This window comes from Amphiprion ocellaris, chromosome 11 (genome assembly GCF_022539595.1).
Source record: "Amphiprion ocellaris isolate individual 3 ecotype Okinawa chromosome 11, ASM2253959v1, whole genome shotgun sequence".
In the NCBI taxonomy this organism is placed as follows: Eukaryota; Metazoa; Chordata; class Actinopteri; family Pomacentridae; genus Amphiprion; species Amphiprion ocellaris.
The window spans coordinates 31,671,091-31,692,858 of record NC_072776.1 but is presented as its reverse complement, the minus strand read 5'-3'; the positions used below and the strand labels follow the sequence as shown (position 1 = coordinate 31,692,858).

General features: G+C 37.2%; 2 protein-coding genes across 2 annotated transcripts in view; one reads left to right on the top strand and one right to left on the bottom strand.

Annotated features, from left to right (window-relative positions):
- Nucleotides 1–6,157: 6,157 nt before the first annotated feature.
- On the top strand, nt 6,158–16,002 carry cnot11 (CCR4-NOT transcription complex, subunit 11). The gene is made up of 7 exons (XM_023299369.3): nt 6,158–7,126; nt 8,506–8,670; nt 9,462–9,614; nt 10,262–10,464; nt 11,431–11,633; nt 13,084–13,180; nt 15,561–16,002. Exons 1-7 carry the CDS (start codon nt 6,808–6,810, stop codon nt 15,756–15,758), a joined length of 1,338 nt encoding a protein of 445 aa, XP_023155137.1. The 5' UTR covers nt 6,158–6,807; the 3' UTR covers nt 15,759–16,002.
- A 1,319-nt stretch (nt 16,003–17,321) lies between these two features.
- The window catches only part of lcp1 (lymphocyte cytosolic protein 1 (L-plastin)), a 28,704-nt gene continuing 24,257 nt past the window's right edge, over nt 17,322–21,768 (bottom strand). The window contains exons 14-16 of the mRNA XM_055015562.1: nt 21,211–21,387; nt 19,861–19,985; nt 17,322–18,341 (exon numbers count right to left, since the gene is read on the bottom strand). Coding sequence (XP_054871537.1) covers nt 18,209–18,341; nt 19,861–19,985; nt 21,211–21,387 — 435 coding nt within the window. The 3' untranslated portion in view covers nt 17,322–18,208. The remainder of the gene's footprint in view (nt 18,342–19,860; nt 19,986–21,210; nt 21,388–21,768) is intronic.

Genomic DNA, 21,768 nt, shown 5'->3' with positions numbered 1-21,768 from the left:
CTAGAACTAATTTTAACTTTTAATAAATTCACATTCAATACGGTTTCCGGTGCTCATTTTATTCTGACACAGCAAAACACCGCAATGGCGGATGGGTAGTGATGGCTGATCGAGGCTTTGTTGAAGCTTCGACACTTCATTCAAAACATGGTTCATTACTCGAGGCCTCAATGACACACAGTGCTCGAGTAGGACATCTAGTGGTCAATAATATGAAGTGCAATCAAGACGTGGTCGTTGGTTCATGGATTGTTTTGGATTTGATTCGCCATGCACACATTCCTGTTTGACTACACTAGATGATTGTATGGGTTGTAGTGGACACAAAAGTAATATTACTAGTAATAATAATGCCAATAACTATTGAAGAGCACGTTTCTTATTTCCCATGTTTGTCTGTATCCCTATATACTCTTTGCTTATATTCTGTGTTATGAAACATTTAAACGGTGCTGCTACATTCATGAGATGCTCTACAAATACAGACTGATGTCATTTTCACATGGGGCTGGTGCAAATAAAGATTTTATGGATTATTATGGATTTTGGCAAAGTATGTCTTGGGGTTTATTGGTAAAGAGGACAGTAAAGAGGGTGTGCTTATGTAACTGGTTATGAGTTTTTATTGAGAAATGATTTATCAACAGTTTTGGGACCACTGTTCCCTCTAAGCTGCGCGCGATACTTTTTTTTTTTTTTTTTTTTTTTTTTGCGCATTTATCATCTATTTTTTTTTTTTGCCATTTTCGAGGTTTTTTTTTTACTTGAGTCTCGACTCGATCGTTTTTCTCAGGAGGCTGGACTTCAGCCCTTGTGCTGGAGGGTTGAACCCTCAGTTCCAAGACTTTCAAAGCCTCCAGACCTCCCGAGTCCTCAGGACCTGAGCTTTCACACAGTCTGAGGGCTGAAATTTTCTAAGTCCCACAGTAGTTCTCTGTTAGATTGAACTTCCAGACAGTCCAAGGACTGATATCTTCTAAGTTCCTGAGTAGTTCTCTGTTAGTTTGAACCTTCACACAGTCTGAGGACTGAAATCTTAAAAGTTCTTGAGTAGTTCTCTGTTAGTTTGAACCTTCAGACAGTCTGTTAATATTTCGATTAAATCTTTAAGGTTTTCCTTTTTAAATGTTTTACCACCTTTTAATGTTTAATTTTCTTTTTAAATACTTCATTGTATTTTCAGTGTAATTCCTATTTGAACTTTTATTGTCTTTAAGATATAATTTTCTAATTAAACATTTAATTTTTTAATTAAATGTATTGTCTTTTTTGGTTAGGTGTAGTGAGAGACAGACAGGAAAACAGGGGAGAAGAGTCGGGGGAAGACTTGCAGCAAAGAGCCACTGGCGGGACTCGAACCCGGAACGCTGCGTCAGAGACCAGCTCCTGTACATGAGTCACCTGCTTAACCCGTTGAGCTATATGGGGACTCGTGTTTTGTCTTTTTAAGGGTTTAATGATCTGATTAAATGTTTTGCATTTTTAAAAATGTTTAACATTCTTCCTGTTTAATTGTATTTTTTAAATGTTTAATGATGGAAAATACTTCATCTGTAATTTCTGATATTTGTATTTTTAAAATTTTGTTTAATTTCATACTGACATGTATTGTATGGTGTCGAATGATCTCATTCCATATTTTGTCTGTTTAATATAATTTAATGTAATTTAAATGTTAACTCTATTAAACAGACAAAATATGGAATGAGATCATTCGACACCATACAATACATGTCAGTATGAAATTAAACAAAATTTTAAAAATACAAATATCAGAAATTACAGATGAAGTATTTTCCATCATTAAACATTTAAAAAATACAATTAAACAGGAAGAATGTTAAACATTTTTAAAAATGCAAAACATTTAATCAGATCATTAAACCCTTAAAAAGACAAAACATTTAATTAAAAAATTAAATGTTTAATTAGAAAATTACATCATAAAGAAAATAAAACTTCAAATAGGAATTAAACAGAAAATACAATGAAGCATTTAAAAAGAAAACTAAACATTAAAAGGTGGTATATGTATATATAATTTAATTGTATTTAATGTTTAACTCTATTAAACAGACAAAATATTGAATTAGATAATTCAACAAGATACAATATGTAATTATGAAATTAAACAAAAATTTTAAAATACAAATATCAGAAATTACAGATAAAGTATTTTCCATAATTAAACATTTAAAAAATAAAATTAAACAAGAATATTAAACATTTAAAAAAATGCAAAACATTTAATTAGATTATTAAACCTTTAAAAAGACAAAACATTTAATTAAAAAATTAAATGTTTAATTAGAAAATTACATCTTAAATTTCTTAAATCTTTATAACAATAATATTTTTTAAAAGTTTTATTGTATTATTTTTTTTGTTTGATTTAATTGCTTTTTGTTATGTAGTTTATTTCATTAATCTTCTTTTTCTGTCAAGATTTTAACCCCAACCTTAAAAATGAAATAAACCCTTAAATCACAGTGAAAATACTTCTGTTGCCACAATCATGAGTTAGTCAATTATTCAGTTTATCAATTCAACTTTATTTGTTTAGCACCTTTTATGCAGATGACAAAACTAAACAAGCAAAGAGAAAAAAAACTATGATCAAAACTCAAAAACAGATATTTTAAAAAAAAAAGATTTAACATGGTAATAAAATATGTTGTGTCCAGGGGATGGAGGGAGTTTATTGAAGTCTTCTTGGGCTCACATGGGAAATCATTTAAAATATAAACTTGATATTCAGTCTAAGGAAACTGCAGAGTGACAGAAGAACCAACAATATCTCCTGTTTTCTCCTTTAATGAGTCGACTCTTCTTGTGCTTTCAGACCAAAGAACTACAGACTCTTCACAACCTGCTCAAACTCTTGGTACAGGACCTCACCACACGGGTCAAGAAGGTTTCTGTCTCATTTCTACTCTGAAGCTCACCTTCTCCTGCTCAAACTGCTGACAAATGTTTCTGCTGCTCTAAAGTCTGGTCTCCAGAACTTCCTAAAAACTCTCAAAGTCTCTTCTGCTGCAGGTTGCTTTGTAGAACTGTTCCAGAAAACCTCACTAAACCACATGGAGGGGCCTCAAGATAGTCGTCCAAATGAAACCATACAAAAACCAAACTAGCACAACCCAAACGCTAAAGTCTCCTGCAGCCTACCAGAGAACCTCTGAGAACAGAGAATCAGGACAGGAACTCTTACCTTCTGGACAACCAACGTTGGTTCTCAAACAAGAATACAGAATGTGTCTGACCAAAAACCTCTAAAGACTCACTACAGCCAAGATACAGACACAACTCAACTGTACCAAACCCACTAATCACTGCAGACATTAGCACCATGTGCTAACTGTGGCTAAAGAACCTCATTTACCAAGACAACTATCCAGTACAAAGCCCTAAAACACACCAAGAAACACATTAAAGACGATTTTACTGCTGGAAGCTGCAAGGCAACGCCTAAAGAACAAACTGAAGCAATGGAGCCAAACCCAGTTCACTGGTGAAGAGAAGCAGAGGAAATGTTTGTCTGCAGCTAAATAAAGCAGGAAGACACTGAGCTGCTCAGGTGTTCCTGATAACACCAAGCTGCTCAGGTGTTCCTGATAACACCAAGCAGCCACCTGGACAGCCAATAGGAACACAGCTTACTGGAAGTCCAGAGGGCTGGGTTAGTGAAGGAAATTTAGTTTAAAGTTGAAGCAGAAAGTTAACAAAGAAAGTTGAAAACCACCTTCTGATACCTGAAATCTCTGTTTTCACACAAAGAACACCTGAACATGTCAAACTGGTTCCATAGTAGAACCATCATTGTAAAAACGTCATAGTATGGTGTGTTGCTCAAAAAACATTAGGACCCGGCTGTCAGGGGACAAACATGTAAGAAACATGAGAACAGAGAGAACCCAACCAGTAGGTCACAGTTTATCATCCCCCAGTCATCTCCTGAAGTCCATATGGTGAGAGACATCAGTATCTGGTTGTTCATTTACCAGAGGATGCTTATAATCATGCTGATGTGGTCTGTACTCTACAGTATTTTAGTGACTCAATAAATGCCTAAGTTGTTTTTTTTTTTTAATGCTTTTTAGTTTTTAATAAACATTTAAGAGCCTATATGTAATCAATAAATGGCCTTTGTCTATCTTAAGAAAAACTCACTCAGAACTCTGATATGTTAACAGTACTAAATAAATCAATAAATACATGCATACACACAAAAATAAGTTAATACATTAACTGTGTTAAGATAAGATTTAGATTTTTAAAAAAGTTGTTTATGTTTTTGCAGAATCTAGTATTGCTCACTGGTTGGTCATTACATTTTATTAGTTTGATTTCACTGTTTAAAATGATGCCACCTCTTTTCAGACAGAACCTGTGATCATAAAACAATACAAAATTTTTAGTTCCGTGTTAATAAAGCACTTAAATCTTTAAGTATGGCTAAATGCTTTTTTCAGAATTAAATATATCACTCCTTAGGTGGTAGTGGCCCCAAGTTCAGTAAAGTTGGAAAGATATTCACAGATTGGGACTTCCAGCATCAATAACTCATTAGATATAGGTTGTCAAAACATAAACGATGCCTCTTTCCCATTGTTGCAAGGCAGACAATGTGCTACAAGCCCAGTTTTATCAAAAGTAGCTGTCTTTCAAGCTACAGGAATAACATTGGTGTCTATGGAGTGAACAGGGTCCGTCTGCAATTTGCAAAACCTCTGCAACAGTAAAGAGAGACAAATATTCAATAACTTCACTCTTATACATTGTAGTGTCACTAAAATCACTGCAGCCTTCAACTGGCTCCTGTTGACAAAGTGTTTTAACAGAAATGTAAATGCTGTAATTTGATTCTTTTAATGAACCATGTAACTTGAATGGATGTGATGCTGGTGTGACCACAGTGCACACGTCTGATGTTGCTCACAGTGGTCCAAGGGACGCTCAGGGAATTTGTGTGTTTGCTCACACTCAGGAAAAATTACAGGGAACATTGTTTGGGACTCAAGCAGTTCCTTCTTTTACTCACTATCTCCCCAAAACCTGTTCACACGGCACAGATGAGGCTGAGGTACACAGGAAATGTTTGGCTCCATTGTACAAGTTTGGGTAAACAGTTTTGTGGGTTGCCCAGTAAGCCAGTGGGTCTGCCGTTCTTTCTACAATTGCATTCACTGTGGCGCTTTGCATTTGCCAGGCTCTACTTGCGTCTTCGTCTAATAGGCTCCACAGTTGAACTGAAAAATATTGAAGATCATCATCATCATCACCAGAAATGTCAGTCATTCCCTATTCAGAAGAGAAAAAGAATACCTGTGGAAGGTGCTGCTGGTGGTGGAGGACGAGGCTGCAGTGGTGCTTGTGACGTAGATGACTGCTGCTTGGTATTCTTTATGTTAATTGTTGTGCATTCTGTTATTAAACGTTCTTTCACGCTGGCTGCCACTCTGATTGGTGAATCCAAAAGTTTTGAACTGCAGAGCCACAAGTGTAGCAACAGTCAGTGAACTGTTCTTTTCTTTGGTTTGTAGTCTCTCAGCTAAGCACCTGACAAGGTTCTGTGCCAGGTGTTGTGGCATGGGGGTGGTGAGTTGGGTATATATATATATATATATATATATATATATATATATATATATATATATATATATATATATATATATATATATATATAAATTATATATATATATACATACATACATACATACATACATACATACATACATATATATATATATATATATATATATATATATATATATATATATATATCTTATCTATCTATCTATCTATCTATTCTCTACGAAATACGAAATCTGACATACTACTAACTCTCAAAGCAAAAACAACAGCAAAAAAAACAATCTATTCTGCGAAAAAGAATTCAATTGAACAACACTAAATAGGGATCTCCTATCCCGGAACACTCGATCCCGCTGAGTGATTCACATAACAAACCGAACCAATCAGGTGATTCGAAGCAGTTCAGTGCTTCAAACGTCACCGAAGTGATTCAAACGTCACGAGTCACGTGACCAAACCACGCCTCGGCACAGTGGCTCGATACGTTTGCTTCATGAGCTACAGCGCATGTGTCGAAGCCTCGGGTATCAGAGGACCATCACTACGGATGGGTAAAGGAGGAAGTTCGTTAGCCTGCGCTGCTAAGCTAAAATACCGCTATTTTCACGCTGGTTTTACCATTAAAAATGTGGTTTTCGTAATTTTAAAAATTATGATCCAAACATAATAACCATGTTTTGCAGTTAGATATCAGTTAAAAGTGTTTGCGTGAGTTTTTTTACAAGACGAAATTCTCGTTTGGAACGGAAGTGAAAGCCCCAAACAGGAAACAACGTCACCCATAATGCACCTCACCGGCAGGGTCAAATCTGAATTTAAACGGCTAAAGGACCACACTCATGTGAAACAATCGTGAAAACGCTCTTGCGGATCTGATTTTTTTTTTGGCTTTTCTTACGTCTGTTGGATTTTTAAGATTGTTATGTAGTTACCGAACCGCCCAGTGTGGAGTTTCTCGGGCAGAGCGTTGAGTTTTGTTATGACTTCGCCGCTTTTTGTCAGTTAGCGCCGCTACGCTAGCCGAGCTAACTCGTTGCTAACGCAGCTCCAGAAGTCGCGTGATGAGTTTGAGCCGATAACTTTTTAAATGTCCTCCACGGAGATGTTTTAACTCCGCCGGGTTGTCTCGGAGATGCGTTGTCTGCTTTGTTAACTGAAAACACGCAGCTGTTAAACGGTTCTCAAGCTGAGTTGAGTCCGGGTGAGGACACCATGACGCTCGCCCCGAAGGAGCTGACCAACCTGCTGAGCATCATCTCGGAGGAGGCCTGCACCAACACCTTCGAGAGCCTCTCCACGCACTTCCACCACTACTTCGGGAAGGCGGAACACTTCAGGGTGGGCTCGGTGCTGGTCATGCTCCTCCAGCAGCCCGACCTGCTGCCCAGCTCCCCGCAGCGGCTCACCGCCCTCTACCTGCTCTGGGAGATGTACCGCACGGAGCCGCTGGCCGCCAACCCGTTCGCCGCCGTGTTCGCCCACCTGCTGAACCCCGCACCGGCCGGAGAGGAGCCGGAGAAGGTGCTGTCAGGTAGGTCCGAGTGTCCGGAGACTCTTACCACCCAGGAGTTTATTGTTGAAGTGACAGAAAACACAACAAACCACATTCTCAACTGCACATTCTGTCACTCTTGTATATTCTGTTGATTTTTTTTAATATATATTATATTTTCTATATTGTTATTTTATTTACCTTATTTTATCTTATTCTACCGTCACTTTATGCCCCAATATTCTGTGTTCTATTGTTTACCACTTTATTGAATATAATGCTGCTGTAACAACTTAATGTCCTTCTAAGAAAATCAACTATTAGTAAATTTAATGAGTAATTTATTAGTTTTGTCACATTTTCATGCAAAAACACCCAAATGAGACTTATTTTTTTTTAGACTTAGATGACTTTTTTAATCCCTGGAGGGATATTAAGTTGTTAATTAGTTGTTAAGTGCTGATATTCAATAAATGAGACAACACAGAATATTTGAGTATAAAGAGATGATACAATTTTATATATATATATATATATATATATATATATATATATATATATATATATATATATATATAAAAGATATGGGAAAAAATCTACAGAATATACAAGTGACAGTATTTTTTTTAAAGAGTATACAGAGTTTTTTTTGATGAGTAAATCGATTTAATTTTCCAAATAACTGATTAAATGTCTAGAAAATTAGGTTTAGCATTACCAGAAAGGTTCGGTTTATGTTCATGATTTCTTCTAGATGCTCATAAAGCATCTACAGTTACAGAGCAACAACTAGTATTTATTTTTATTATGAATAAAACAGTATAATTTGTCAAATAATTGATTAAATGTCCAGAAAATTAGTTTTGACATTACCTATGTATCCGACAGGTTCAGTTTATGTTCTTGGTTTCTCCCTGATGTTCCTACAGTATCTTTAGTTGCAGAACTCCAACTAATATTTATGTTTATTATGAATGAAACTATGTAAATTATCAAATAATTGATTGAATGTCTAGAAAATTACTTTTAGCATTACAGATGTATCTGAAAGGTTTTCTTCCAAATGCTCCTACAGGCAGGTATGTAGGTACTTTCCTTATTTCCTGAGAGAAATTCAAAAAGCCAGCAGCATTAAACATAGTGAATATACAGGAATAAGAGATGACAGCAGAGCACACAGGGGAAATAGAAAATATAAAGGCATGATTATGTACATAAATTAATATTCTAAAGCTACAAGACATTTAATTTAAACCCCTGATACTGTATAAAACCCACCTGTTTGGCCCAGTTTATTTAGAAAACACAAAAAAACAACCTCTCAACTAAAGCACTGAAAATGTGGCTGGATAACATGAATCTCAGCCTCATATTGAGTCAAACAGATTCAGATTTTAATTGTCCTGTTCTGTGTCCAGGCTTCCTTCCTCCCATCACCCAACCAGAGAAGTTCTTCCTGTCCCAGCTGATGTTGGCGCCGCCCAGAGATCTGTTCAAGAAGACGCCCAGACAGGTGTCCTGCATGGACGTCGGCAACATGCCTCAGACTATAGACATCAGTGGGCTGCAGCTGGCGTTAGCAGGTCGGTTCACACAGCAGCAAACAGTGGAGCTGGAGATGTGAGAGGATCATTTGACATTTGTTGTTCTGTAGGGGCCCAAATATGAGACGCACTGCACAAAAAACATTATAGATTTGAAAACTAATTATTTTCGAAGTCGTTTTTTGTGTATAGAATAACAGAAAAGAGTTGCAAAACGCGAAACAAATGAGAGATTTTGCCATTTTTGATGGTGTAGAGGTCCAACAACAAACTTTTGCAATTCAGATGAAAGCTGCATTTTAAAGGATCGCAGTGGACCTAAAGAAAATTCAGTCAGTCATTACTTTTCAGAATCAGCTTTAATGGCCAAGTATGTACACAACATGCAAAGAATTTGGTTTCGGCTGTTGGTGTCACTCTAGGAATATGGAAAAGAGAGAACAATAAAATATCTATTGAAAAAAATAAAATAGATATTTACACATCTAGAAAAGAATATATATACACAGTACTGTAGTGCAATATTTATCAATATTCAGTTTGTAGTCAGATGATAACAATAAGCCATGGCTCAGAAAAAGTTTAAACAGATGAACAGAAACACATCTAGCTCCAAATCTGATGAGCATTTCTTCATTTTTGAAACTTCAGATGCAGATTTATTTTTACTTTATTTTTTTGTGTGATGAACAACAAAGACTTAGGTGGATGTAGAAGCTAGTAGTCTGTACGCGTACATATGATTAGATTACATTCTAGCCCAAAGAACTTTGTGTTTCTCCTGCTTGTTTCTATTTTTAAAGTCTGTTTTCCGTGTCCTGGTCTTGCAGAGCGTCAGTCCGAGCTGCCGACTCAGAGTAAAGCCAGCTTCCCCAGCATCCTGAACGACCCCGACCCAGACTCCTCCAACTCAGGCTTTGACAGCTCCGTGGCCAATCAGATCACAGAGTCTCTGGTCACAGGACCGAGGCCTCCTCTGGAGAGTGAGTGGCTCTAATGTTAATGTTGGTTTAACCTTAAGGACAGAGATTTATTATGAGAAAACTGACACAAGAGACTCAGAACCAGGAGCTAAAGTATGTTAGTTCAAGGTGGCTTTTATACAGATTTCTGATGGATATTTTCTCGTGTTGAGACGTATTTTCTAGTATTAGGCAGTATTTTATAGTATTAAGATGTATTTTTTATGGAATCTGTCTTTTCTTTATGTGTAACTCGTCCAAATGACAATAAGCATGAGACAAATCCATGAGTTATGGTGTGAAAATATTAAAATTAAGAACAGTTATTGCATTGATATGTTTAATGGAGGCAGAGCGACCTATCACAACACCAAAAAAATAATAAAAATTTCATTTATTAATTTTGCAAATTACGCTCAATATAGTATGAATTCATCTCTAAAATGTCAGTTGGTTCACTATTTTCGATCTGATATGTTTTAATTGAGTGACAGCAGTGATTTACAGTAGAGTCTGAAAGGGTTTCTGCAGAGGAGCTTCATGCATAGTTCAGTGTTTACTAATAACCAGACAGAGAGGAGGGAATGAGTGGATGATTCTGGAGTCTAAAACACTCCAGAATCTGTCTGCAGCTCGACTTTTTAACGTCCTCGTTGTTTCCTCATCAGGTCACTTCCGGCCTGAGTTCATCCGGCCGCCGCCTCCTCTTCATGTGTGTGAGGACGAGCTGGCGTGGCTGAACCCGACCGAGCCGGACCACAGCATCCAGTGGGACCGGTCCATGTGTGTGAAGAACAGCACCGGCGTGGAGATCAAACGCATCATGTCCAAAGCCTTCAAGAGCCCGCTGTCGGCCCAGCAGCAGTCCCAGGTGGGTCCGGGTCAAAATACATTCAGACCAGGGTTCAAGAAGCTACAAAAACACAAACTAAGACAACAGAAAACAATAAGGGAGGATCCTGAATAAAAACGAGCACAATTAGGTTGTAGAAATTGTCAAAACACTGAAGCTAAAACAGGATAAAATGATTTATCAGAAGAATAAAAACAGACATAAGGAAGCTCCACAGACTCAACCAGAAGAAGCTGAAACATGAAAGTAATATTTTTGTTTGAAGAGACAATTTTTCTTTTAAAAAAATTAGAATAACCTTAAGGTCAGATAAGCAATTCAGAATGATTTTAGTTTATTTTTTTGTTTGTTTTTTTTTGTTAAACCCCCAACCCCACAGCTGCAGAGAGAATTTAGATCCTTTAAACTGATGGACACTTTTAAATCTTATTGTTTCTGTTGTAATTCATTTGACCAGCAGTAAGTCTCATCTAACACATGAAGTTCTATATTTTTTATCAACTACGGATGCATTGGTTTGCAAATCTCAGAACAGAAACATGGTCTTTAAAAGTTCTCCCTCAACAGTGGAGGATATAGCTTTATGTGCTACGACACTGAACCTCTGAGTTTGTTATTAGTTCTATAGGTTAAGGTTGGACTAAACAGTAATCAGGCTGTTTAAAAAAAAGCCAAACCAATGCTGTTTCTAATTTTTATCATCTTCTCTTATCTGAAATCAAAACACGTTCAATTTACTCACATATTACAAAGAAAAGCTGAAAATCTTCACTTTTTAGAAGCTGCCACTGGCACATAGTCACCTAAAAACATTAAAACTACTCATAAATTATCCAAATAGTTGCTAAATAACAATTCAATTAGTCGACCATCTGTTGCAGATCTTATCCCAGCATCTTTATCATCTTCAGTTGTTCACATTGCAGAATGTAGAGCTGTAATATCAGAAATGCAGCCTGTAAACGTCTTTTGTTGTTGCTGCAGCTGTTGGCGGAGCTGGAAAAGGACCCGAAGCTGGTTTATCACATCGGCCTGTCGCCCGCTAAGCTGCCCGACCTGGTGGAGAACAACCCTCTGGTGGCCATCGAGATGCTGCTGAAGCTGATGCAGAGCAGCCAGATCACGGAGTATTTCTCAGTGCTGGTCAACATGGACATGTCACTGCACTCCATGGAGGTCGTCAACAGGTGGGAATATAAAGTTCCTCTGTCAGAGTCCAACTCAGATTTACTGTGAGTTCTTTAACATGTACAGGACACAGCAAGGATCAGTATGACTCACTCTGTCTTCATGCAACAGTAGACATTAAATAAACACTTAGAAGGTTGACATAAAAATAGAATATACAGTCAGAAATACAGTATAAAAAATACTAAGTGAGTTAAGAAGTAGAAAGGAAAAATCAGGTAAACTAAGAACAAAGGGAGCAAAACCAGAACTAAGCAACAGCTAAGAAAACTAGAACTGAGTGAAATTTAAACATGAAAATGAGGTAAAGTGGCAGATTTAGTGTAGAATATTCAAAACAAACGAGGAACAACAGTTCTAATAGTGCAAACATGCTTGACAGTAGGATGACTGAATGAGCTTATATGATGGTTTACAGTAGAATTCCTGAGGATGTCAACAGTTCACTTCAGTTTATTTTTATTGTCATTAAACAGAAATCCTGTCGGTTCATTCACACAGTCAGACATTTTTAAAAATACAGTAAGAAATGTTCAACTATAAATATAACGTCCAGCAGGAAAATGCTTGTCCATGTATGAAAACAGATGATTCTAATGTGTATAAAGAACTATAAAAACAGTAGTTTAACTCATGTTGTCCTTCTGGATGCTTAATACACATGAAAAAGTTTAACTTGAAGTTGTGAAAAATATATACAAGCTTATCGTTCTGTGTAGACGTATATAAATGTGTGTTTCAGTAAATATCTACAAGCTGCATAAAGCAGCAGCAGTTAACTCACCAGCAGATACTTAGATAGTTGGAGGGTTCATTTCTCTTCTGGTTCTGGGGTAGAAAGTGTTTTTCTGTAATTAAATTCAAATCACACGAAGCTCTAACGTCTTAGCAGAGTTAATAATTACACACAATCTGAGTTACCAAGTTTTTACTCACCTGAAGTTAAAAATGAACATTTTTCAGCAACACTTTGCTAAATCGCTGTTCATTTTAGTCCCTTGTTTTGCAATTCTACAATTTAATGTAGCTTTTATTCAAACTGACTTACATCTGAGAGTAGAAACAACACAAGCAATGATCTAGTCAGGAGAAAACAACCTGGATAAGAACCATTAAACAAGTTCAAGTGTGACTTTAGTTAGAGTTTTCCAAGATTTTGTTAGTTTAAGCAACAATAAGTAACGATATTTCAGTCTCATTTGTTGTATTTATAATATGAATAATTTAAAAGCTGTTTTTAACACACAGTGATCATGTGACTCTGCAGTAAAACAACAAAACCGTAAACACTGTGTTGTCTAGTCTGATCTAATAACTGCAGGAACCAGCCATCTAAATGAAAACAGTGGTTTCAGTTCTTGGAGGTTTTTTCCTGCAGCCAAACAACCAGATCAAACCATCATCTGTTAATATTTGACTTTACATTGATTTATTGTTGTCGTTCTTCAGGTTGACCACAGCTGTAGATTTGCCTCCAGAGTTCATCCACCTCTACATCTCCAACTGCATCTCCACCTGTGAGCAGATCAAAGACAAATACATGCAGGTACAGAACAACACACAAATTATCCTTTAAAATATACACAATGATGAGGACTGAAGTGACAGGAGCAGCTGTAGACAGAAGTAATTTCAGATGGAATAATTTCACGTCCTGGATATCCAGATAGTTCAGCTGGTTGAGATGAAGCAGTAGGAGATAAACGATGCAGCAGCCTGGGTTTGATTCCAGCTACAGCCCTTTGCTGCAGGTCCTCCCTCCATTCTCCTCCTTACTTCCCTGTCTGCCTCTCCACTGAAAAACTGTCAAATAAAGCCAACAAAAGGCCAAAAAAAAATAACTTGAAAAATTACAATAATAATTCCACATCCCTAAACAGAAATAAATCCTGTCAGTGGTATTTAAACCAACCCAAGTTCAGAAGCTTTATTTTGTGTTGTGTTATTCTGGAAGTTGTTTCTAATTTGCCGCGCTGCTTCTTTCTTCCCAAAATATGTTCTTCATAGTTTACCACGTCCCAAACTGATATCTTCTCTCCAGAGCTCCACAATGTTCACATTTAAAACCTGTTTTTGAGAGTGCGAGTTTAAATTTCCAGTAGTCACATTATGCTGGTAAATGATGATCATTAAGATTTATTAGTGTCGTTCTAACTGGTACAGACAGATACTGTTTTATCCACAGTGGTGGAAAATAGTACTTTTATAACTTTGGTGGACTGCAGTATTTACGCTTAAAAATGCGCGTTTCTTGTGGAATACGGAGCACATCTGCACTGCTGTTCAAAGGTTTGGGGTCACTTAGAAATGTCCTTATTTTTGAAAGAAAAGTGCTTCTTTTTCAATGAAGATACCATTAAATTAATCAGAAATCCAGTCTAGACATTGTTAATGTAGTAAATGACTATTGTAGCTGGAAACAGCTGGTTTTTAATGGAATATCTCCATAGAGGTACAGAGGAACATTTCCAGCAACCATCACTCCTGTGTTCTAATGCTACATTGTGTTAGCTAATGGTGTTGAAAGGCTAATTGATGATTAGAAAACCCTTGTGCAGTTATGTTAGAACATGGATAAAAGTGTGAGTTTTCACGGAAAACATGGAAATTGTCTGGGTGACCCCAAACTTTTGACCACTGGTGTTCATGTGCTGTTTTTTCCTCATTAAACTCTTTAAAAAATCACTTTTAGTCACAGACCTGTCTGAGTCTGGCAGCCTGATATGTGGGGCGTTTAGGGAACATCGGTAAATTGTAGCATCTGTAGATAAGAAAATGTTCAGCAAGTGATGTGTTTGGCCTGTGAGCAGGTGGGAGGTGCCACCAGTGTAAAAGTTAATCTGACCATCAGTTTAAAATCCACATATGATCAATTTACTCACATATTATTAAGTAAAGCATAAAATTTTTCCAGGAAATCAGAATTACTTGATACAGTCACTAATCAGAGCATGCAGAATCCTGTCACAGTAATTTGAGCTGTCAAAACTTAAAATATTGACAAATTCAGGCGTGATTTTACATGTAGTTTATTAATTTAACACACCAGAAGGAGCTGTTGTGATTAAAAACAAGATTTCATAAAATGGAAACCCACAACATTTGATTTAGTGACTGAGAAAATGCAGCAAATATTAATTTTAAAAAGGTGATAAAAAGCCTGAAACTGACAGAAGATCAGAAAAAGGTCAACACAGTAATAAATAATAATAATTAATAATTCAAAGTTTAACCTGCAGTTAGCTGTTTCCTTTTTAAAAAGTTACTTATGTCCTTTAAGGGCACCGATTTGTTCTATTTCTAACTCCTTTTTCTACCTTGGAGGCTTCACAGTCTGGAACGAGAAACTTTGGATATTTATGAACATGAAAATGAGTTACTGATGAGCTGCTGTAACAATCTGAGTGAAGGTTTAGCAGGATTTCATGTTTAGTCCTGAAAAATATTCATATTATGATAGAAATCTCACTGGTTGGATGTTTAAGACTTCACCAAGAACAATTTAAGACCTTCTCCTTATCACAAGGTGTTAAACAGATTTTAATATGAAGTTTTTTCTTCCTAATATTGCTAAAAACACCTGAATTTATCAATATTTCAAGTTTTTGTAGCTTGAAAAGTACACTTTGTCCGGCAGAAATGTGTGAAGTGATGAAGTTGTGGTTTTAAATCCACGTAGAATGTGGATTTAAAACCACAACTTCATCATTTCACACATTTCTGAGCTATGAAAACTTGAAATATTGACAAATTCAGACGTCAGTTTAAGAACTGTCATGATTAAAAACAAGGTTTCATGAAATCGTGGCTCTTTAACCGAACAAGTTGGATGGTTTCTGCCTCTTTGTTGGAGTTTAGAGTTTTCTTTTTAAAGGAAATCCTGCTGCTAACTCAGTACATCTCACATTCTTGTTCCCCTCCTCCAGAACCGTCTGGTCCGTCTGGTCTGCGTCTTCCTCCAGTCTCTGATCCGGAACAAGATCATCAACGTCCAGGACCTGTTCATCGAGGTCCAGGCGTTCTGCATCGAGTTCAGCCGCATCCGTGAAGCCGCCGGCCTCTTCCGCCTCCTGAAGACGCTGGACACCGGAGAGAACCCCGCCGAGGCCAAACCCGCCAAATGAGCGTCGTCACGGAGACGCAGCAAGTTTGTTCACCAGAAACTCTCCGGACGGGGACTAAATACTGTAAATACGTGGTGGTCGGGTTCCTCAGACTCTAAATCTTTTCCCACCGTCCTCAGAACTTTGTCGACATTTTCTCCCTTTCCGTTGAAAGTGAAAATGAATTTTTTTCCCAGCAGCGTTCTTCCCCTTTGGAAATGAAACCTTCTGAGTTTTCTTTAATTAAACCGGTTGTTTAATTGACTCTTTCAGGTGGTTTCTTGTTTTTTTGTTGTTGTATTTTCACTCATTTCTTTATCAGGTGAGTTTTGCTCCACAAACACCAGAGTTAAACCAAACTTAACAGAAGAATCATCGCCGAAAACAGCCAAATGGTAAGTTACTGGAATACTTTTATACACGTAAAGACGTTTTAACCCTCCTGTTGTCTTCATTTACAGGCACCAAAAAATATTGTTTCCTTGTCTGCAAAAAAATCCCCCAAATTTCTGAAAATTTGCAAAACCTTCAGGAAGAAAATTCCAGTCATTTCTTAAAAGCTTCCCTTAAAAATTATATTCAAAAAAATCCCCCAAATTTGGCAAGAAAATTCTTGTAAATATTTTCAAAAAATGAGTAAAAATCTTCAAAAAAAATGAGTAAAAATATCTAAAGTGATTCCATATATATCGGTAAAACTTCTAATATTTTCTCCAGAACATTGACCAAAAAAAATCAACCAAAATCCAGCGAAACATTTTTTTTCCACCGAAAAATGTTGAAAATGTGGACATCACAAGTTTCACTCTGAAAATAAATATATATTTTTTTCACATTTTCGAACTTTAAAACAAGTCAGTTTTGACCCGCAGGACAACAGGAAGGTTAAAGACACCTAAGCTGTTGAAAGACTATTTTTTTAAATAAATGTTTTATGTCAAAATAAGAAGCTAAACATGAAGCTACAGACAGTTGGCTCATATCAGCATAAAGACTAGAAACAGGGAAAGTTCCCCCTGGTTGTCCAAGAAAAACAAAATTCACCGACTGGAATCTCAGAATTTTTCTAATTATTCACCTCAATATCGAAGCTTTAATCACAGCTGGGACACAGTGAATATTCTGGAAGCTCTAATATATTTTATTTCTAGGGATTTTATTGAATATTGTTCACATTTTCAGCTCAATAATGCTGTTTTATTTGTGAAACCGAGCGTATAGAGGACATTTTTTGGTTTTATATGCTGTGACAGACCGAAATCATAAAGACAGTTTAGTTAATTAATTACAGGGTTGGATGTTTGAGGATTAAACACATTAATGACCAGTAAAGTGACGTGAACTCTGACATAAACAAGTTGTAATAAGAGCTAGTAGGTGGATTTTGTTGTTGTTTACAGTCTTTATGCTAAGCTAACAGCTGCTGCCTGTAGCCTCACATTTATGGACAGATTAAGGAGTAAAATCAGAATTAACATCTGATTCTCAAAAAGAAAGTGTTGAACCACAACTTTAAAGATCAACACAGCTGTTAATCTGCTGTTAGTTAAACACCAAAGGGTTAAAGTAAAATATCTGAAAACGTTTTAGTACAAAAATCAGTTTATTTGTTGTGTACATTTGGCATAAATGTCCTGATCTGGCACAAGAAATAAACAGTAAAAATGTGGTGAACCTGCTGCAGAAAACTCCTTTTACATTTACAGAAGAAAATAACAACCTGAGGTCTTTAGAAAAAAAAACAATGATAGTGCAGCAAAGAGAGGAGGAAATACTTCATTATTAGTTCTTTTTAAAGATGCAGTTGATGAGTAATGGCAAAAAACCCATAAAATTAGATTTAGTGACTGAGAAAATGCAGCAAATCTTCATTTTAAAAGGCGACAAAAAGCCTGAAACTGACAGAAGATCAGAAAAATGTCAATACAGTCTTTAAAAAATACTGTTTCCTTCTCAAAAATTCATTTATTTAAAGGCCTCTTTAAAGGCCTTTTTCTGCCTTCGGTCAGTTTTTGGGCACTTTCACAGTCTAGAACCAGAAACTTATATATTGATTAAGATGAAAACGAGTTATTGATGCGCTTTTAGTCCTGAAAAATATTAATTTAAAGGCAGAAATCTTGCTGGTTGGATGTTTAAGACTTCACCAAGCACAATTGAGGACCTTCTCATTATCATGATGCATTAAATTGGTTTTAATATGAAGTTTTCTTCCCGTAATCTTGCTAAAAACCACCTGAATTTATCAATATTTCAAGTTTTGGTCACTTGAAAAGTACATTTTGTCCAACAGAAATGTGGGAAGTGATGAAGTTGTGGATTTAAAACCACAACTTCACACATTTCTGCATAGTGAGCTACGAAAACTTGAAATATTGATAAACTCAGCAGTATTTCCAGTCTTTAGACTATCTCTCTGAATCGTTCATCTCCTCGTCTTTCTCTCACATTCTGGGAGCTCGTTCTGCTCTTCAGGCTCTCTTCATGCCTCGGGCCATGAGGCAGGCGAACACCGTCATCACCATCTTGGGTTTGACCTCCACCAGGTCCTCAGGCAGCGCGTAAACTCTGGCGCCGATCTTCCTGGCCATGGAGATGGCGTACCTGATGGGGAAAAAGCAGCACGGCTGAGTTTCAGCTAAAGGTCAGTCTACAAGTCGGGGCGTCGAAACATACGGACGACTTTGCAAAGTGTAAAAATTACAGAGAAGACGTCAGCTGCTAATTGTGCATTTGAAATAATTTCTAGAGCTTCACAAGTTGTTTCGATCATGAAGTAAAATACAGTCGTCCCTCTCCGTATCTCAGATTTTTAAATTGTATACAGAAGGTCCTCGGTTTACGGTGTCCTTGACCTACGGCGTTTTGTCGTTATGTGGAACCGGTTACATGGAACTAGTTGGTGAGCAGAGGGGACGAATACGTTGTCATGTGGCGCTACAAGACCGGCTTTGTTTTCATTCGACGGTTGTACACCACCTTGGATTGTGATACATTCGCTAACTTTTTACCCTTCTAAAGCTTGTTGCCGCGTCGACAAATTACATCACTTTAGCAGCCACGCCCCCCTACACGGCCCTTCTCAAGCGGAAAATTTCCACGTTGCGCACCTCCTAACTATGCGGACGGAGACAACACAGAAAGCTGGCGGAAGAGCAGGAGCTCCTAGCAGCAGAAGTTCAGACATTTATACAATTCATCACACAGAGATCACCGTGACAACCGCGTTATAAACAATTCATGGTATGGAAATACAACTAACTGCTGAAATCTAACTATTCGGTAAAATGCCATGTTGTAAGTGGTGTAAACAATGGCAAACTCCTTCTACTCTAGTCCCAGAGTATACCAGGTAGACGTGTGTTTAGATACACTGCCCCCTGCAGGTTGGGAGCAGACGCTGCATGGAGTATAAAGTCGCACACGTTCTTCTCGAGTGGATTTCCAAGCGTCTCATTTCCAAGCGGCTCGTTCATGCAGAAAGCATAACCCAGCATTAAGGGACATTATTAGATCAAGTTGTAAAAACAGTGCAACATGTTCTGATATCTTCTTGTAAAATGATTCATACATGAATGAAATTCGTTGGTATTCATGATTTTTCTGAAGAACTGATCAATATCGTGATGCACCTAACAGCTTTGTTTACATTTTTCCACAGTTCTGAATTGCGGCAAAAACAACTTGCGTAGGAACAGAACTCAGACGTAAGTCGAGGACCCCCTGTACATCCAGATACCTGCAGCTGAATGTCTTCTACCTTCAGAGATGAACTGATCTGTACGCTGTAATGTGTAAAGATGAACTGAGGTGTTATTTTCTGAGGAAATTTCAAGTTGTTCACAATGTTTTGTAAGAAGATAGTTCATTAAATGTTAATGTACTTTTTTGCACTGAGAAAAAGGGAAACATTTGGAGTTGTGGTTATTTAGAGGTTATTATGCTGTGATTCTACTGGTCATTTGAGATCTAGTTGGGCTGAATGTGGCCCCTGAGCTAAAATGAGTTCCACACCCCTGGTTTAAGTAATCGTAGGTGGTTAAGTTGCCCTGTGAAGTTCTCTATAAAATGTAAAAGACGAAGCTGAGGTGAAGTAATCTGCTTAAAAACCAGGTTTCCGTACTTTGCATTGTTGAGTTTCTCCTCGTCCGTCAGGTCTTCTGTCTTCAGCAGGTCATATCTGATGGATCCGGGCTGGATGGCGTCGATCAGGTCCAGAACCGGCATGCTGCTGCTGATGGAGCCGTCCTACAAACAACAAAACACACAAAACCTCACGTTGTTGTACGTTTTGAAGGAGTTCAGCAGCAGAGATAGTTCTACTGGCTGAGATACTGAAGCTGTGTTAGAGGCTGAGTCCTTCCAAGGCTGCATTTGAAGGTTGAAAGCGTCACAACAGAGACCATCTCATTTCATGAAGACTCCTTCAAATGCGTCATAACAGGTGCATCCTTCACAGCCCAGCATGTCCCAAGATTCATTGCACGATCAGCACCTGCAGTTTAATGGATGTTTTTAAACTAATTTTCAGGTTTTAAACGTTTCTATGGTTAGCTATCAGAGTGAGCTGTGACACAATATTTATGTTTAGAACTATAATCCTCCGCTGCTGATAAATCCAGCTTCTTTGTGAAGTTGTGAGCAGTTAAAACTCCAGCTGAACCTTGGGAAATGTTGGATGCATCCTTCACAGCCGAGGAAAAGAAGGACGCATTTAAAGGCGTCTTCATGAAATGGAACCGTTGGTGAGTTAGCTGGATGCAGCTGGAGATCAGCGTTTTCCAATGAAAAATATGTAATGCTTAAAAAGTCGTGTCATCCGCATTATCTGTGTTACAACTGTTCATACCTATCAGACTGGATGTTGAACATCCTGCAAAGTAACCAGTCACTGTGACAAATCTGACATTAACCGATCAGTTATTGGACATTCTCGTCATTAACAGATCTGTGACATCTGTGATCCGTTGTCCTTTTTTTCTCCAAAGCATTAAAGTGGTAAAGAAATGTTGCGTCAGGAAGTCTTTCATCACTGCAGAAACACACATCTGGAAAAACGATATATAAAAGCTGCGACCTATGATGTTCTGATTGATTCGTTTCATCAACAAAATGACAAAGAAAACCCTGAAAATGCTCGTGAAAATTTGCAAGTTGATGCAATAATTTCAGATTTTCTCTCAAAAATAACTGTGAATGAATTGTTAATAATAGCAGGTGTAATTGAGGATTCTTTTAATTAATCTGCCGATGCAGTTTTAATTGTTCTTATGTCGAAATACCAGAAAACTTTGGAAAACATTTCACTTACATTGTATAAATTTGTTACCGACAGTTTTAACCCTGATGATGTATACTTTAGATGACAAAGAAAAGAAGAAAATAATCCTGAAATATTTGATCATCTAAAAAAGCTTGTTGTTTGTGCAGCAGAGTCTCTTTCTGGAGCGATTATTATTCATGGATTTGTTACCTTGAAGCTGGAGATGGTAGGTTTTCCAGCCTGTGTCAGCGTGTCGTTGACCCAGGACACAATGGTGTCGTCGGTGACTTTCTGACCGTCGCCGAGGTCCTCCAGGATGTTCAGGGTGTATCTGAGAGGACAGACGGCATTTAGAACGGAGAAAACTTCAAAAATAACAGAGTTTAAAGATTAAAGCTGCATCCATCCAGCGGAAGAAACAAAACTCCACTCAATTATCAGCCAATTTCATTCACAGATCTCACTACAAATCCATGAAAACTGCTTTAAACTACATCCAAAACAACAAACTGCTCTTAGTGGTGGATTTTTTTTTCTATTACTTGAAGCTTTGTTAGTAAATCATAAAAAATATTCCAGGGACATCTACTGTCGTTATACACGACATGCTAAACTATGACGTTTTTGTCATATTTTGGACGACATACTAAACTATGACGTTTTTGGTGATATTTTTGACGACATATTAAACTATGACTTTTTGATAAAATTTTGGACGACATACTAAACTATGACGTTTTTGGTGATATTTCTGATGACATACTAAAC

Excerpts from the sequence above, each read along its gene's own strand:
- cnot11 (XM_023299369.3), top strand. The coding sequence starts at position 6,808 with ATGACGCTCGCCCCGAAGGAGCTGACCAACCTGCTGAGCATCATCTCG. Across the intron at positions 11,634-13,083 it reads TCCATGGAGGTCGTCAACAG|GTTGACCACAGCTGTAGATT; the intron begins GTGGGAATATAA and ends GTCGTTCTTCAG. Across the intron at positions 13,181-15,560 it reads TCAAAGACAAATACATGCAG|AACCGTCTGGTCCGTCTGGT; the intron begins GTACAGAACAAC and ends CCCCTCCTCCAG.